Here is an 18,026-nt window from a genome sequence, read left to right as displayed (position 1 = left end):
AATTAATAAACAAATTAATTAGATAGTTGTGAATTTAATTTAAATTTACATAAATCAATAATTATCAATAGATTACTTTACTTAAAAGTTATATTTAATTAATTAATTAATTTAATAAAATAATATAATAAATAAAATAAACCTTCTCGACGTCTGTTGATGAGATGAATTATTAAGTACCAAAAGACGCTTTTGTTTTGGAGTTTGGATTTTGAGTTAGAGATTTGAAGAGTAAAATTTTGGATTTGAATAATTGTATAATTGTGATATAAATAAGTGTTAATGTGATATTTTGAATGTAAAATTGATTTTTTTTAGTATAATATAAAAAATAAAAAATAAATATTTAATATGATATTTTTGGAGAAAAAAATACGAATATTGTATTTAAAGTCCAATTCCCCAACAAACACACCCTAAATTAATTCTAACAAATCTAACAACATTAATGGTTAGTTGAGACATACTCGTGTATTTTGCTTATTCAAAAATCTAAATATAGTTTGATGTAAATTTATCACGTGTTTATAAGAAGTTATTAATTCTTGTTTATGCCTAGTTTTTCTCAACTTCTTTGTCATATGGTATCTCTAATAATACTTTAATAAATATTGTAAATATTTTTATCAAATATATATATATATATTTGTAAATATTGAGTTTTGTGTTTTAAATACAAATTAAATATTATTTAACTCGTATATTCTAATAAATATGGAGTATTATTTTATCTAAAACAAACTATTATTTATATTGCTTGATTTTTTATTTTTTATAAGCCGTAAAGTATTTGCAAATAGTTGATTAATGAATAAATTTTTACTAAAGAAATTTTAAAATTTGTATAGTTGATTAATATAGATTAAATTAAAATTAGTTTTTAATATAAAACAAAATTAAAAAAATATTTATGTTTTTAAAATTTTCAAACAAAAATCTATGTGTATATATAGTTTGTAAATATAATAATTCGATTATAATTAAAATATATTTTCTTAAATCAAAATTTAAAAAATAAATCAAATTTTTTTAAAAAAAAAAAACAAAAGAAACGGCATAAAGACAATTTTTTATGATATATTAAGAGATTTAACATTTGTTTTTTTTATAAATAATCAGACACTCAATAATAAATAAAGAATAAATTTGATACCTTTTTTTTTATTTATTTATGTATTGGATACATTAATTTAGGAAACATGTGTATATATATAATAGTAATATTTTGACCACAAAATTTAAAAGTAAAAATGGAAACGGTAAAAAGTAAAATAAGATAAATAGGCCCAAATTTAGTATGACTCGAACTTTTAGATTTTATTTAGGTTTTGACTCAATATTTAAACCCTTCCTCTGCTCAGAAATTCTTCACTCTCATTGCAGTTTTCACTTTTTCCTCTCTCGCAAAATCCTTCTTCCTCCCTCTCGTCTTTTCATCCATATTTTCGATTTCTCTGTCCCACATTCTTTTTTCGTAATTTCTTCAATTGCAATGGTGTCGCCGCCGCAGTCTACCGTCTCCGCCAACGCCAACAGCGTAACTGCAAGTCCGCATTCGCTGTCGAGGAGTTTCGCATGGGCCTCGGTCGTCCGTGGGGATTTTAATATCAGAAGATCGTCTTCTATGGCTGATTCTCCGATCACTCCCACCCCGCCGGTCTCTGCACCGATAGTGGTCAATATTACGGTCGCAGCTGAATCTCATTCTAATAGTAACGGCAATGGCGACCAGCAACAGCCGGTGGCATGGACTGGAGCACATGATGGTGGAATCGAGACCGGTTCTGTAATCGGTGGCGATATTTCCTGGCCCGCGCTTTCTGAATCAACGCGATCGGTTTTGAGATCGCCGTCGGATCCTTATGTTCGGGGTCCTGGATTGCCTTCTACTTCTCTTCAGGTTAATCGTTCGAATAAATTTATTTGAATTGTTTTGTTTTATTCTGTAGTATCCTTACTCCTCTTTATATCGGATTAGTTTAATGATTTTATTATTGTTCTGTCTTTCTTTATTTTTGTTTTTTTTATTGGAGTGTTTTGGATGTATGATTGATGGAGTATTAACTAATATCCAAATCTTTGTAAACAATTGGATATTATATCACTGATATGCTTTTCACTATATTAATAGGTTCCTATTATACCGAATCCTCCTCAACGACAATTAAATTCCAATGCAAATAATGCAATAAGAAGGTCGAGGGGTCGAGGCTCAAGCGGCGGTGCTTTGAATGGTAATGGTGGCAACGGTAATGGTAGAGGTCATTATTCTGTATTCAGGCAATCCTATAATATATATAACCAGCCATTGCCGTTGATACCGCCACAATTTCCTTTCTACGAAGTCCCGCAGCTGAGTGTTTATACTGCCATCCCCGATACTCAAAGTTTTCGACCATATGCATACATGAATAATAATTACTCGTTTCCGAGGGGTAACAATGGTCCAAGAAGAGACAGTTATGGTTCTCGTCCTAGATATAATGGTAATAATAATACTCAGGGTGGTGCTAGACGTGGCCAGGGACAGGAACGTGGAGATGTTCAATACATTCCTCTTAATATGGGATGCATGCCGCCCCCGCCGCCGTTGCCACATGGTTATCTTTCTATGGCACCATTGCCCTATATTTACAATCCATCGATCGCGGGTAAGATTTCTTATTTCAATTATTAACTTAATTTTATTATGTTTTAAATTTAATTTTTTTTATTTTCTATGGAAAATGTTTAATTTAATTTTATTTATCTTTCAGATCAATCTTCTTATATTTACAATCCACCGATCGCTTTTGAGTCTTATAGGCCTATGCTGCCTATGCCACCTATAAATCCGAATCCGCCGAGCTTTCCCAATCATGAATCATTAGTGTCGATAGCACTTCCGGAAACAATCTCATCTTCAAATGCAGATGAGATTTCTTCGATTGCTCCATCGGTCAGTTCTCTTGTGTCAGATGAAAATTCTCTTCCGAGCAAGATTATAAAGCAAGTGAATTATTACTTCAGGTAATTTCAATAAAAAAAAATTCAATATTTAACTGTACATTGTAATTTTCTCAGATATATTCTTTTATGTATTTTCATTTGTCATGATTACATTATTTGTTTTACTAGTGATGAAAATTTGAGCAATGATGTATTTCTCAAGTCGCATATGGACAACAATGGTTGGGTTTCTATTGATTTAATAGCTACTTTCAATTGCGTAAGTCATTTATTATGCTCTTTATTGTAGTGTCTGTTGAGGACTCCCGTTTGCGGATATGTAACTAATGGCTTAGTTTCCCTAATAAGTTCGAGCTTTTAGGTGAGACGGTCATTAGTATCCGACATGTCGGATACTAATGACCGTCTCACCTAAAAGCTCGAACTTATTAGGGAAACTAAGCCATTAGTTACATATCCGCAAACGGGAGTCCTCAACACGCCCCCTCAGGTGCAAGTGGGTCTGCGAAACTTGCACATGCATATGCCACAAATGGGGACGGGCGGGACTCGAACTCGAGACCTAGCCTAGGCTCTGATACCATGTCGGAAGCTAATGACCGTCTCACCTAACAAGTTCGAGCTTTTAGGTGAGACGGTCATTAGCTTCCGACAGTGTCAATTATTTTTTTTTTCTTACAAAGACAAATTTTAGTTGTATTCTTGTTTTGCATTCTTTTCAGCTCCGGATTTTGACTAGTGATATCTCATTGATCATCGAATCGTTGGGATATTCTACTGTGGTTGAAGTGAAGGTTGGTTCTTTATTTTTATGTTAAAAACTATAAGTATTTATAAAATTAGTTTCTTACTCTATTTTAACATTATCCTACAGGACAATTCGATTAGAAGGCGGAATTGGGTACAAGATTAGTGAGTAGTGTTGCTACTTGGAACCAAGAAAATTTGGAGGCGATCATGTTTTTGTTCCTTTCTAATCTAATGCTTTTTAAAGTTTTTGTTCGACTTCATATAGAACTACCCGATGGTGAAAGAAATCCTGATCAAAGTTTGATGATGAAACATTCTCAAAGAGAAAGTGATTGATCTCAATTAAGGTTTCTAATGTAAGAGCCACCGTAGCACAATATCCAATTGTTATCAGATTGTATTCGAATTTATTTTGATTCATGAACCTATCTATTATTTTGTGGGTATTATTATTGTTTTTTAATATATTTGATTGGGATTAATTATTGATTTGAAATTAGAGGTTTGATTTAAGTTTTTGAGAAAGAAATAGTGAATAAAATTTTGGTACGTATAATTGTTATTTTTATTTTAGTTGGATACAATTTTTAAACACAAAAGATTCGCCATAAATGACTAAGAATTATAACTATTATAATAAGTTAATATAATTAACCAACTAAAAAAAAGCAACATGTTTAGTTATGGAATATTTTAATGATACGTGCAGAGACAATTTTAAATTATATTTTCAATCTTAAATTTTAGTGAAAATATAAGAGTATTTATTTGTGAATTCTATTTTTGAATTTGGATTTTTAAAATAATAAAAGGTTGAATTTCAATAATTATATGATTAAATACAATATATGTGGATACAAATAAGGTTGCAGGCCGACAGAGTAATATATTAAAAAAATTGAAAGTAATTATTTATTTTGATATTTTTAAAAAATAAAATAAAAAGTTAAAATATTGTGAAAAATCACAAAAGATTTATACTCTTGTGAAAGTTAAATAAATACTAATTTCGTTGGTGTATAGTTTGTGAATTTATTTGCTTTTGATTTGAAATTAAACTAAAATATTAATTTAATTTTTTAAAAATAATATTTAATAAAATAGAATAATATATTTATATTATCTACTTTCTTATGCGCATATCTACTTTCTTGAAACTTTAAAAACTGAATCCGTACAGTATTCGGCACCAACATGCAGATACGGCAAATGCAATACATAAACATATTAAACTTACGACCCAAAAGTATATAAGATTTCCGAAAGTGTGGTAAACAGAATCTGCTGCTAATATCACCAAAACCAGCAGAATGATCGATCATCCAACTCCCTTCACTGCCCAAAATCCAAAAATCACATAGAAGAACAAGAATTTATCACAAAATCTGAACGAATCAGCCACGATACCTTCAAGAAGCCCTTGGATCGATCCTCGGCGCCCCCTTTGCCATTCCCCTGCCGGGCCGTGCTCCAATGCTTCAAGAACCTGCTGAATTGACCACACGGTTTCCATCAACAGTAGCATTGCTGCTGCCTTCTTTGGTCGGAGGTAACTTGATCAACACCCAATCTGGCAACTCATTTAACCACACCCCTTCGCCGGTTTCCTTGTGCTTAAAGTCCGGCGCCTTCGGATTCCTCTTATCCAATCTATTATCCCACCACATGCTCCAACAATCCACCAAGTTCTTCCACAAATCCTCTCTTCCTCTACCTCCGATCTTCTTATCCCCATTGCCGACTTCCTGCACTTTATTTTCCTTCATAACCTTAACATCAAACTCCAGTTTCTCAAGCTCAGCCGAAACCCATTTGGGGGCGCTGTTAAGCCACAGCCCTTCACCACTCCATTTCTGCTTAAAATCAGGGAACTTATCCTTAACCAATCCATTCGACTTATGGCTGCGATAATCCCACCACATTATCGGATTTTTCACAAGATCCATCCACAATTCCTCATCCTTGTTATTGTAACTAGTTTTTCCACTCCCTGCCATCGATTTTTCGAAAGAATTCTTCAATGTTTTTCCTGTTTGCAGGTGATTGTGTAGCTGAGGCTTGTTGACCTCCATTCCTGCAAATGAGGCCTCATTTTGCTTGGGAGATATGCCTCTCTTAGATCCTTCGACGAAATTGAGATTTTCTGCAACGACGTGAAGCTTTCCATACTTATCGGCGATAGATAGTAGCTTCAATGGATCCTCGCTCAATCGCCCTGACACCAAAACGCAGTCGTTTTGTTTCACGTGGCAAGTAACAACGTGCGCTAAATCGCCGTCAAACACGACGGGAATCGACAGAGATACCTTTCCACGACTGCTTTTCTGAGAGATTACAATGGCGGCCAAAAGGTTGCCATCAGCAGCAGTCTCCGACTGAACGGGAGCTTCGACGTGCCCTACCAAATTGACCACGTTCGCAACTTTTACTTGGTAGGGAATTTCTCTTGGCTTAGGCCAAATGATCGAATCGGTGGACTGTTCCTTGACTCTCTGAGACGACGACGATGATGACTTGGAAGACTTGTTAGTACCGGATTTGGTAGATTCCACCGTTTCTTTAGCAACACCATTGATTTTTGTGGAGTAGGAATTCAGTTGTTCGGAGACAAAAAACCGATTCTTCCATGGTCTTACTCTCAGGAGCAAACTCATGACGGCGGAAGAAATTGTTCGTGAAATGTGATCGAGATTAGAGAGCGAAAGGGTCGGTGGATTTGAAAATTTTTTTAGGGTTTATCAGGATTTGGGGGAAAATGCCCTGCGAGCTGTCCGAATTCCGATGGCGGCTGCGGGTTCGGATTACTCACCCGACCCGAGAACTGTTCAGATAATTTATTTGTTTTTTAATTAAAAATGTATTATTATTGCTTTTTTATTAATTTGTCATTTTACACTGTTTATTTTTAATACATCCGTTTTTTTTCTTTTCCTTTTTTTTTTTATTACACTTTTCACTTAAATAAGAAATACATTTATATATTTATAATAAATTACTTTATACAATTTTATTGTCTATCATTTAATAAATAATAATAAATTTATACATATTTTTTTCTATTTATTCCACAATTTCTTTTATTTACTGTAAATCATTATATTCTTGCAATTTTTTTATTTTTTTATTTTTTAAATCCAAAACAATAACAAAAAATACACACCTAAATGTATTTTTAATTACATACTCAAATACTATAAATTATTTTTAAGATATAACCAAAAAAAATATAAAAATCACAAAGAATACGTGAATATATGCAATAAATGTTTTGTTATAATATGATAAATTCTTAACATAACATGTGTTTCTTATAAGTTTTTACACTCTTTTGGTTTTGATTTGAAAATAAAAAGATTAAGTGTGTTTATCAGTGAGGTGTTGATTTTTATTTTGAATAGCAAAATTTTGAATTAAAATAATTATTTGATATGATATAAATATATATTGATGTGATATTTTAAATGTAAAATTATATTTTAATGTAATAAAATAAATAAAAATTGAGTGTTTAATTTTAATATTTTTGAAAAAAAAAAAAATAAAATTATGGTAAAATTTTATAAGTAAACAAGGATCACATGTATTAGCAAAATGATTGTGTATGCCTAATATACAAATATATAGATATATAATGAACATTTGTATTTTTGTATGTTTTAATTTAATTTTTTTCTTTTTTAAACATGAACTAGTGAATATAATTCATAGATAACAAACGTGTATATCAATAAAAAATTTCTACATGTTATTATATTAATATTATAAAAAAAAATACAATATATATATTAATATAATATTCCATATCTACTTTTATTTAAAAAAATAATATATTTTTAATAATACAATACAAATTGAATAATAATATTAAACATTAAAATAAAACACAAATACACTATATTTACTATTTATGATAATAGAATAATTGACAATATATTATCAAAGACAAAAAAAATTGAGAATCATGGAATATGGACTTATTGTAAAGATAGAATACAAAATAAAAAAATATATATATAAAAAAAAAATAGACATAAAAAATAAAAAAAGATTTCTATTTTTTGTTGCATGTAAACTTATACTATTATTTTAAAAACATTACTCTAAATTTAGAATTTAATATTATGTTAATTGTTTTGATAAAACTTAGAATTGATATAGATATTTTTGCAAAGATTAACATTATTTATTTATTTATTTTGTTCAAAAAACTATTTTTATTTTTTATTTTTATACAATGTATAATGTTAAATATTTGATTTTTTTTTATTATTTTAAAAAATTTAAATTTAAAAACTCCAAATAATATAAATAGGCTTATTTTTTGTAAAATTACGTTTAAAAGCTTTTATATATATAGAAAGAAATCCATCTATTATCTTTAGAGCCCACAGTGAAGATCGAACGGTGATAAGAATATGAACGTGGCTAATTCTAATTGGATACAGTGCTGTAAGCAAATTTCCGCCGTTGGATTTTGCAAGTTTGAAGTTCAATCTTTGAAACAAACCTGTTTGCCCACTGTTTCCATGTCGGTCTTGTAGTACGATACGATTAAGATTTCACGATTTTGAAAATCCTGAAACGCAATGTTAACCGGGAGCGCGCCCGAATTCGCGATTTAAAGCGGGATAAAATCCTCGAGGGTATCGCCAAGGCGGGACAAAAGTGAGTTTCCTTTCTGGGATCCTTTAGAGGAAATTAAGGGAGACTTTTTGAGGGGGATTTGTCGAGAAAACGAGAGGGTTTGGGAAACGAGTGTAGAAGCAGCAGGGTGGATATGAATTCTCATCCGGAGGAGACTGAGGGTTTGGGGAGCGCAAAGGATTCGGTGGAAGAGAATCTGGTGAAAGCTTCCGAAGGAGATAGCGAGATGGAGGCAAAAAGGGAGGATAGCATCGGGGAAGAAGGAACGAAGACGGAGGAGAAGAACGATGGCGAAGCTGTGGGTGTCGTAGAGGCGGCCGAGGCTGCCATAAATGGTTCTTCTCGGAGGAGGGAGCCCAGGGCGTCTTCTCGGGCTGCGAGGGAGAGGATTGGGCTAATGACGATGGACTTTTACCAGATTGAAGAGGAGGAGCGACCGATAAAGAGTTCGGGAAGAAAGCGAAATCGGGGGAAAAGTGTGGGCAATCTCGGCGAGGCTGAAACCGTGGAGAAAGAGAAAAGCCAGAGACAAAAATCGAAGAGAAGGGAGGAAGATGAATCTGTTGGAGGTTCGAGAAGTTCACAAAAAGCAACTGCTGAAGATAAGGAGGCTGCGGTGGCTAATTCTGATCCAGAGACAAACACTGCCAAAAAGGTAAAAGCTTTGGACCTTGATCCTGTTTGCTACCCTTCATCCAATTTCACCGTTTTTGTGTAAAGTTGGTTAATTGATTCAAGTGTTGTGGTTTGTCTTTGGTTTTGGATTTCTTTTGAGAAGGAATCGAACATGTGTCACCAATGCCAGAGGAATGATAAAGGGGCTGTTGCACGATGTACACAATGCAAAACTAAGCGCTACTGTCATAACTGCATCAAAACATGGTAAGGAGCTTTTTGTAGGTGTTGTACAATTTGATTTTGAGCTCTTGTTTCATGTTTTTTTTTTGTTTAATGGATGGGTGTGGATATTTTCTTCTGAGTTGGTTTGGGTGATTGTTGTCAAACTTTGAGTTCTGAAACCTCTCAAGGTCATGATGTCTATTTAATTGCTTGCTGTTGAGAAGGATGTTTGTATACCATAATCTATTTAATCTTGTATACTGTTGAGTGTTGAGCTCTCTCATATATAGAATATTCGAGGATTCTTTGATATGGATTTTAAAATTTGAAAATGGTTCATTGTTTGTTAAGTTAGGGATTATAGGTAACTGACTTTGATCAATATGTAGGTACCCTTCAATGTTGCCAGAAGATGTTGCTAAAAAATGTCCTGTTTGTCTTGAAAATTGCAATTGCAAGGCCTGTATGCGGCTGGATGGCCCAATCAGGGTAAACCTTCTGTTTATTCTTTACTACATAATTATTCTTTTAGATGCTGAAACTCGAGTTTGTCGCGTAGCTCTTATTGTTGCATTCTTTTGATGTTGTTGTGCAGCAACTTAGGGATTCCAAAGTTGAATATACTGACGATGTAAAAATGCAGTACTCTAAGTACATGCTGAAAATGCTTCTGCCTTTCCTGAAGCAATTTGACATCTTGCAATCTAGAGAGAGGCAAGCTGAGGCTAGAGTACAAGGTATATTGTTCTTCTAATATACATGGGCAATCATTATTTTGCATGCTACTTTTCTTGTTGGGTGGTATGTCATTTATTATAGATCGTTATGCCTTTAACTTTTGTCATTATTTAAAGGTAAAACTGAAAATGAATTTGTCGTGAACTGGATAATGTTGTTGCTGAATACATAAAGTTTGTCGTATGCAGTTTTCATATGCTAGATTTTCTTAACTGTAAATATATTAAAGTAATTTATAGGATCTAGATGTGGATTTTAGAATGTTATATCTCTAGTTTTCTGTGAAGTATCTCCACTCTAAGAGGAAGACACGTGGTTGGGCAGCTGCACGTTGTTGTTTTATTCTTTCAAGCGGCTTTTCCGGAATTCATGATAGCACCTGACATCATTCTATTATAAGTTACATACAGTAAGAAGGCATCTTGAAAGTTGTAGGAAATATTGATTGCTGACTTGTTTTTACTATTCTTTGTTTGTTTTAACAGGGAAATTAGAATCAGAGTTAGAGCTTAAGAGATCAGAATGCAGGGCAGATGAAAGAATGTATTGGTAAGTTGTATTCACGACTCACTAGTTCTATTTTTGTAGAAGTCCTATTAGGCTGCCTGATTGTTATTATTTGTTCTTTTTGCAGTGATATTTGTAAAACATCAATTGTTGATTTCTATCGAAGTTGCCCTGATTGTCCATTGGACTTGTGTCTCATTTGCTGTCAAGAATTGCGGGATGGATGTTTGAAGGGAGGTCGTGAAGAAGTGGTTATAAATTATGTTGATTATGGCTTTGAATACTTGCATGGAAATGGTAAAGTCAAAAAACGCACCCGTAAATTGGGTGAAGAAGGCCACAATGATATGAATGGGTCAAAGTGTGAGTGGAGATCTGCAGAAAGTGGTATCATTCAATGCCCACCAGAGTGGATGGGCGGTTGTGGAAAAGGAATTTTAGAACTGAAGTATGTATTTGAAGGCGATTTTGTTTCCAAATTGTTGGCGAGAGCAGACGACTTATCAAAGACACTAGATCTTGATTTGTATGAAAGTTTTGAGCAGAAGTGCCCATGTTTGGATAAGAAAGGAAATGACAGCCTGCGTAGAGCAGCCTTTCGAGAAAATTCAGATGACAATTTTTTGTACTGTCCAGCAGCTATAAGTCTTCAGCCTGATGATTTGGGGCATTTCCAATGGCACTGGTCCAAAGGAGAGCCAGTGATTGTATCTAACGTGCTAGAAACTACCAAGGGTTTGAGTTGGGAACCAATGGTTATGTGGCGAGCCTTTCGTCAAATAAAAAATGACAAGCACAAACAGCTTCTTGATGTGGAAGCTATTAATTGCTTGGACTGGTGTCAGGTCAGTTCCTTCTCTCTCTCTCTTCTCTCATTTTTAATGGTATGATTTGGAAAATTTAGACTGCACCCAACTTTAGATAATCCTCAAATATATTATCCTTTGTGAATATTAGTAGGCTCTTTTGTTCAACTGATAAGCAATTGAAGTAGTGTATGATGTATTTACTGTATGATGAAAATCTTTTTTTCTCATGTGCTGTAATTCTTGCATATTTTAGTCATGACATTAAGTTTCAAGGATTAGGGGAATCTCAGTCATTAAATTTTTTTGAATTGGTTTATATGGAGCATTTGGATTGTGGGTTTCTGTTGCTTAACATCACTTTGTTTGAAATTCAGAGTTCTAAAGATGGAAGAATGACAAGATTATCCATAAATTATTTGACAAAGTTCAGTTGCATAGAAATTCCCATGTAGACACTTCAATTTGGTTATTTGTAATTGCAATAAAATATCAACCTTGTAATTGTTCAAACGTGGCAATAAGATAAATGTAGTCGCAATTAAGGATATTATCTCATAAATACAAATTTAATTATGATATATGTTTCTGTAAAAAGGAGTCACATGTGGGATTACTGTTTTCAACATGGTACTTTGAGGTTGTGATCTTACAATATGCTTCCTTATTGTTCCAAATTCTTGTGCATTATGTATGGGATGATCATTGTTTTCATTGACAAACAGGTTGGCATAAATGTGCATCAATTTTTCAAAGGGTATTCAAAAGGCAGATTTGATCAAAGTGGCTGGCCTGAAATTTTAAAGCTTAAAGACTGGCCCCCAACTAACTCGTTTGATGATAATCTACCTCGTCATGGTGCTGAATTTATCAGTTGCTTGCCTTTCAAGGAGTACACTCATCCTCGTTCTGGCTACTTGAACCTTGCGGTGAAATTGCCAGAGAAATCTCTGAAGCCTGATATGGGACCCAAGACATATATTGCTTATGGTGTCCCTCAAGAATTGGGACGGGGAGATTCTGTAACGAAATTACACTGTGATATGTCTGATGCAGTATGTGATATTTGAACTTTTAGATTCTGTTGCAAAATTATAATGTAATCTTTGATGTATTGGTTCTAAAATTTTCCTTCAGGTGAATGTACTGACACATGCGAAGGCTGTTGAATTTGAGAGTGATAACCTTGAGAAAATAGAAGAACTGAAGAAAAGGCATGCTGCACAAGATAGTGCTGAACTGTACGGCTGTACGCAGGTATTGTAAGGGGTGTATTAAAATCAGCCAGTATCTAGTGGAAGTTTCAATGACTGATTAGAGCTGATATACATTTTGCGTTGCAGACCTCTAAAATGGTTGAAAGAGTTAAAGAAGACGAAGATGAGAGACATGCAAGCTGCAGTCCTTTGGATTCTGAAACTGTGCCAGGAAATGGTGACGACAACAAAGATGGTGCTTTGTGGGACATTTTTAGGAGGAAAGATGTACCCAAATTGGAAGAATACTTGAAGAAGTATTTCAAAGAGTTCAGGCACATCTATGGCAATCCATTGCCACAGGTAACTTCTAATTTGGATGAACTTACTCGATATTAGGGAAGAGCAATGTGCTAATATTTGGATTTTCGACAACTTTGATCAGCTTTTTTTTTTTTTTTTTTTTTGGGTGTGTGTGTGCGTGTGTGTTTCTGTGGCTACCTGCAAACCCTTTATCAAGGATCTTCTTCATGAATGGCATGGTTCTATATCCCTTTTGATTTGTGTCTTACTACTTCCATTTGAAACTGTTTTTTCAACAGATTGTCCACCCAATTCATGATCAATCCGTGTACTTGACTGTGGAACATAAAAAGCGGCTTAAGGAGGAATATGGTTTGTATTTCTTCTTATGATAGTACATTAGGCAACAGTTGCAACTGATGAAAAGACATTCTATCTTGTTTGGTTAATTAAGAAATAAAGTATCTCGTGTCTCCAATGAAAAGGCAATAATTTTCCTTTCTGTTTTGATTGCATAGGTATTGAGCCATGGACATTTATACAGAAATTAGGTGATGCTGTACTTATTCCTGCTGGTTGCCCTCATCAAGTCCGAAATTTAAAGGTAGATTCTTTTATTTTACAGCTGTTATTGATGCCATACAGTCATCCAATAACATGCTACATCTTATACTTGTTTCAGCTTATGGGGTTCTTTATATCCAATTTTCTTTACTGATTGTTAATAGTTTTGTTGAAAAAGACTATGAGGAACTTGTAATTCTATTCCATTTTTCTAATCAGTATATATAATTTCCTGGTACACTAAACAAGGAAAGCCTTAAGATTACTTAACTAAATCCCAAAAATTTAAAGACTATTTATCTACCTTTATCCCCTCCACTAATTTACTTAAACTATCTCATAAGATCACTCATTCAAGGTTGGTTTTCTTTTTTTTTTTTTTTTTAAATTCCTGTTAATAAGTTTGAACATGATTAACATTTACAATTCAAATATTTTTCCATTACAAACTCATATACTCACATTCTAATTTTTCGTTTGTTTGATTAGAAGCTTTTACTTGAGATCTCAGAAAATGGTTGTGCTGTTTACTTTAGCATATTGTATGTTTTATTTAATTGTTTACATTAGAGAGTTCAGACTTGGCATCGTTACTTATTAAACCAACATTTCTAATGGGTTGGTTGAGATACTTTAATGATTATGTATTAAAGCATGCACCGATCTCTAAAGTAACATGCACCTTTGTTCCCTTAGGAATTTAACTACATTATTTCATTAGTATTCATACGTTCACTTTAAATAGTCAAAGCTCTTGATTAAGTGGAAATATAATTGAACATACGAACACTAATGAAAGCTTTGATTATTTCTGTGCATGCTCTAAATTATTAAGACTAATTGTATGACATCTCAGATTCTTAGCATGTATAAATTGTGGAAATTCCCTAATTGTCTCAATAATGTAAGACTAATTTTTCAAGATAAGTTTATTTGTGTTAATTGTATACAAACATTAATTGTATAGACCGTCATTCTGAAGATCAGTTTATCAAGATAAGTTTAGAAATTTTTCAGTACTGTTCATAAATTCCCTACTAATCTGCATTTGCCAGAATAGTGTGGAGTTCACAATATGCTCTTGTTTGCCTTCCATTATTGACTTAGAATTGTTTTCTGTGATTGATTTCTGAACCAGTCTTGCAACAAGGTTGCACTTGATTTTGTTTCTCCTGAAAACGTTGGAGAATGCATTAGATTGTCGGAGGAGTTTCGCATTCTTCCACAAAATCACCGGGCTAAGGAAGACAAACTGGAGGTATATAAATTTCCTTATTTCTTTCTTTTCTTTGTAAACTTCATGGTAATTCAAATTTTCCAAAAACCAGAAACCTAGACAATTCTTACCTGCAAAAGAAAATTCTTATGGCTTGTTTGGATTGTTTCCACTTTAGCACCACTATTCAGCCCCCTAATTAAAAGATCTTAAAATGTCTTTTTCTGTGCTATAGGTAAAGAAAATGCTTGTTTATGCAATTCAAAGCATTGTGGAAGATCTCGAGATGCTGGTGGGGAAGAACTAACAATACTTCTGCTTTGTGCTCTGGGATCATCGCGAGGTACAATTGTTCAATCCATTTTTTAAAGTCTTCTGCTCTTTTGCTGGTTGATGAGAAGAACCATATTTGAGATTTGTTCAAAATGGCAGCATCACTAATCATGTACAAAATTGTTAGGAAGTGGCTTATTAATTTCATACTTAACCCTAAATTCCATCTTGAACCTAGCACAAAAATGATTAGTTTGCTTAACTCGATTTACCGGCTAAATGACATAAGCATTCTGGTTTACTGTATTCTTGATGCTGGATAATTTGATGTCTGTTTCTAGCTAGTCTCTACCCACTAGTGATAATGTTGGTGTTTTTTTTTTTTTTTTTTTGTCATTAATCATGGCCACTGAAGGTGTTACTGCCCTAAATTTTTATTCTGTGTACCAACAGACAGATAAGAGGTGTGGATGGGGTCTAACAACAATTCATACCATATGGTTTGACAAGAGGGTGATGATCCAGGAACAGATTTTGTATTGTTGAGGTAATTTCTGTATAATGGTTTTTCTGGCTGGATATTACCGATGATTGTTATGAACCACAAGTATGTGAGTTTGTGCATTATTGTAATGTGCAATGTTTGAATGTTTTTATGTCATTTTATAAATGTAATTCAGTTGGATTTTTTTAGTTTTTTGGTTGATGTCAAGTGTAATGCTTATTTTGATAGTCTGTACATAACGTAGTGTTAGTATGATTACTTATATCATATATGTGTGTGTATATATATATATATATATATACTGTACTCCTTCCATTATTTAATTTTTAATTCAATTTTTTTTTTTTTTTGTAAAAATAAATAAAAGTGAGTACAAATTCAATGACAAATAGTAGTATTATTTTGGTGTTGATAATTTTCTATTTTATTTATTTATTATTTTTACAGATTAAATAAGTATGTGTCATTCTTAGTAAATACTTTTGCATATTTCACCCTTAGAATAAATCTAAACTCTTTCAAGAAGTAGTAATAGAAAAATTAAGCACATGTTAGTTTGTTTTTGTTTTTATTTGAAATGGGATGATAATTTAAATAATATTTTATTGAAATATATATATATTTTTATCAATAATCATGTAATTTTTATTTGAAATAGAAAAACAGTCACGCCATAATCTCATTATACAATTGTGACTTCGACCAATGGCTACATTCGTTTGACATGCTTCAACGCTTAGTACTACACATATCTGATAGGTTGTTTTTTCAAGAGTTACCGGAAATAATTAATTATTGATTAATTACGTAACTAATATTTTCTTATCCTTTTATTTATATATTTATTTTTCTAAAAAGTCAATTTCAAATAAAGACAAGAAGCTAAATAAAAAAGGAAAATAATTAGGAGGTTGAAGGGTGCCGACTTGCCAATTCGGGCTGCATGCAATTTCAGTTCAAACACAAGCCCACAATTATTAACTGACGACCATATCATTAATGCATAAGACCATTCTGTTCTTTTTATTTTGTCAACTTATTTTAAACATTTTTTTTCACTATTCATCAACAAAAATTTTAAAACAATATATATTAAATATTTATGTTTTTATTCTTATCAAACTAACATAAATCATATGTTCATATTCTTGTTTTGCACAAATAAATAAATGAAATACATTTTGATTGCTTGATGCATGCATTTCGTGAAATATGGTCAAGAGCGATAATTAATAATCATTTGACAAAGTGACACCCCTCGAGACACAAAAAAATTAGATATTTTCAGCTGCGCATATTTTTCAACCTTTTTTTATTATTATTATTTAATTATGTGTAGTGGTTAGTCCGTGTCGTCTTATTTAATATTTTTTCCTAGTTTTAATTTGTAATTAATTTACTAGCGCATATAAAAAATAAAAAAAAACACATTTTAATAATGCTGCAAATCCCTGCCACATTCAAAACAATTGCTGACTCATCACTCATCTACATTTTAATATTAATATAATGTTTAATTTAAAATTTTGCAAATTTTTTTAAAAAAAATCAAAAACATTTATTAGCAAACAATTTTTTCGTCCCACGCTCACCTCTAAGTTAGGGTAATAGCCCAAAATAAAATATAAGCATATGGACCCCAACGCCAGACACATCGGCACCGTAGTCTCACTGGGCCCACATCTCATCAACGATAGTGATAAATCCGGTGTTGAAGTCCGGGACCGGTTATTGACTCATCCACTGATTCAATCCAATACATGCGGGACCACTATAGGATGCTTAAATCCTACATCAACATTTGTCGCCGTCGGACGGCATATTCCTATGTAAAATTACGATTCTGCCCATGAAATCATTTCGAAAACTCATAAATATCTCTAATGGTAATTATCTATATACAAATTGATTTAAATTCAATTTCAACTTCCACTATAATGATGCTAAGCACTAAAAATCTGGCACGAAACCATCAAAATTGAAGCTTTTTTAATGATGTTTTAATTAAATTAAGCTAAATATAATCGATCCTTTAGTTTATAAATTAATTTTTAAAATAGGCTCGAGATATGATTTAACTTATTAAGACAAGTTCGGTATTCTAATTAAAACGGCGACTGATTGGACATGTCGGCTGCCTGCAAATTGCACTTGCTTTTGTTAGTTAAAAACATATCGACTTTTAAAAAATTTCTTAATTTAATTTACGTGTATAAATAAAAATATATACTGTATATTAAAAAAAATAATAATAAAATTGGGTCTCCTAAGAATTTTATTAATTATTACTACTATTATTTTAATAATTAAGGTTTTTGCTAATTAATTGTGAACCGGCCGGTTGCGAAGAAGGAAGAGATGAGCGGCTGAGGCTGAGTGCGGCGGCGGTGGGATGTCGGCGTGAAAATTGAGTTATCTAATAAACGTGGCGGCCGACCAGCGCCCAATTGAGCCGCCATTATTCGCGCCGCCGATCCCCAGTCCCATTCCTAACATTATTTCACACACGCAAGTATTTTTATTCTTTTTTTGGACAACAAAAATTAGCTGTCCATTATATCATTATTTATTTCCTTATCTTCTTAGAAATTATTAATAATATGGAGTATATATTAAGCTATTGTCAGTTGTAATCCATTCACATCATCAACAAAAATGGTGAACAAATAATAATAAAACTCAATCGGAAAAAGGAAAAACGGGAAATATGCTAGCTAAAGCAGTTTATTGGATAA

At 32.6% G+C, this 18,026-nt stretch overlaps 3 protein-coding genes across 4 annotated transcripts; 2 read left to right on the top strand and 1 right to left on the bottom strand.

Moving 5' to 3' along the window:
* The first annotated feature begins 1,492 nt into the window (after positions 1-1,492).
* LOC127246557 (la-related protein 1B-like) lies at positions 1,493-4,035 on the top strand. Its single transcript, XM_051267999.1, has 6 exons — positions 1,493-1,900; positions 2,132-2,651; positions 2,757-3,009; positions 3,118-3,208; positions 3,672-3,743; positions 3,838-4,035. Exons 1-6 carry the CDS (start codon positions 1,493-1,495, stop codon positions 4,033-4,035), a joined length of 1,542 nt encoding a protein of 513 aa, XP_051123956.1.
* Positions 4,036-4,843: 808 nt separating this feature from the next.
* Positions 4,844-6,466, bottom strand: LOC127247020 (protein OSB3, chloroplastic/mitochondrial-like). 2 transcript variants are annotated; one of them, XM_051268718.1, is made up of 2 exons: positions 5,107-6,466; positions 4,844-5,034 (listed from the first exon to the last, which is right to left on the bottom strand). In XM_051268718.1, exon 1 carries the CDS (start codon positions 6,351-6,353, stop codon positions 5,178-5,180), a length of 1,176 nt encoding a protein of 391 aa, XP_051124675.1. In that variant the 5' UTR covers positions 6,354-6,466; the 3' UTR covers positions 4,844-5,034; positions 5,107-5,177. The 2 variants fall into 2 exon arrangements, with proteins under 2 accessions (XP_051124675.1, XP_051124676.1); XM_051268719.1 differs by having other exon boundaries at positions 4,844-5,029.
* Positions 6,467-8,224: 1,758 nt separating this feature from the next.
* Positions 8,225-15,560, top strand: LOC127246718 (lysine-specific demethylase JMJ25-like). The gene is made up of 14 exons (XM_051268244.1): positions 8,225-8,998; positions 9,122-9,225; positions 9,573-9,672; positions 9,779-9,920; positions 10,407-10,470; positions 10,556-11,273; positions 11,960-12,289; positions 12,372-12,491; positions 12,578-12,793; positions 13,033-13,105; positions 13,252-13,337; positions 14,436-14,555; positions 14,749-14,856; positions 15,240-15,560. Exons 1-13 carry the CDS (start codon positions 8,477-8,479, stop codon positions 14,818-14,820), a joined length of 2,667 nt encoding a protein of 888 aa, XP_051124201.1. The 5' UTR covers positions 8,225-8,476; the 3' UTR covers positions 14,821-14,856; positions 15,240-15,560.
* Positions 15,561-18,026: the final 2,466 nt, after the last annotated feature.

Source organism: Andrographis paniculata, unplaced genomic scaffold (assembly GCF_009805555.1).
Source record: "Andrographis paniculata isolate CXL003 unplaced genomic scaffold, ASM980555v1 Contig30END, whole genome shotgun sequence".
Taxonomy (NCBI): Eukaryota; Viridiplantae; Streptophyta; class Magnoliopsida; order Lamiales; family Acanthaceae; genus Andrographis; species Andrographis paniculata.
Note: the sequence above shows the minus strand (reverse complement) of the source record. Positions and strands in the feature narration are given on the sequence as shown.

What these genes read in the sequence shown, in the direction of transcription:
- LOC127246557 (XM_051267999.1), top strand. Translation starts at nt 1,493, where the DNA reads ATGGTGTCGCCGCCGCAGTCTACCGTCTCCGCCAACGCCAACAGCGTA. An exon ending in TTACAATCCATCGATCGCGG is followed by an intron (nt 2,652 to 2,756) that starts GTAAGATTTCTT and finishes TTTATCTTTCAG; the next exon opens with ATCAATCTTCTTATATTTAC. An exon ending in CTACTGTGGTTGAAGTGAAG is followed by an intron (nt 3,744 to 3,837) that starts GTTGGTTCTTTA and finishes CAATTCGATTAG; the next exon opens with AAGGCGGAATTGGGTACAAG.
- LOC127247020 (XM_051268718.1), bottom strand. Translation starts at nt 6,353, where the DNA reads ATGAGTTTGCTCCTGAGAGTAAGACCATGGAAGAATCGGTTTTTTGTC.
- LOC127246718 (XM_051268244.1), top strand. Translation starts at nt 8,477, where the DNA reads ATGAATTCTCATCCGGAGGAGACTGAGGGTTTGGGGAGCGCAAAGGAT. An exon ending in ATCAAGTCCGAAATTTAAAG is followed by an intron (nt 13,338 to 14,435) that starts GTAGATTCTTTT and finishes TTTCTGAACCAG; the next exon opens with TCTTGCAACAAGGTTGCACT. An exon ending in CTAAGGAAGACAAACTGGAG is followed by an intron (nt 14,556 to 14,748) that starts GTATATAAATTT and finishes TCTGTGCTATAG; the next exon opens with GTAAAGAAAATGCTTGTTTA.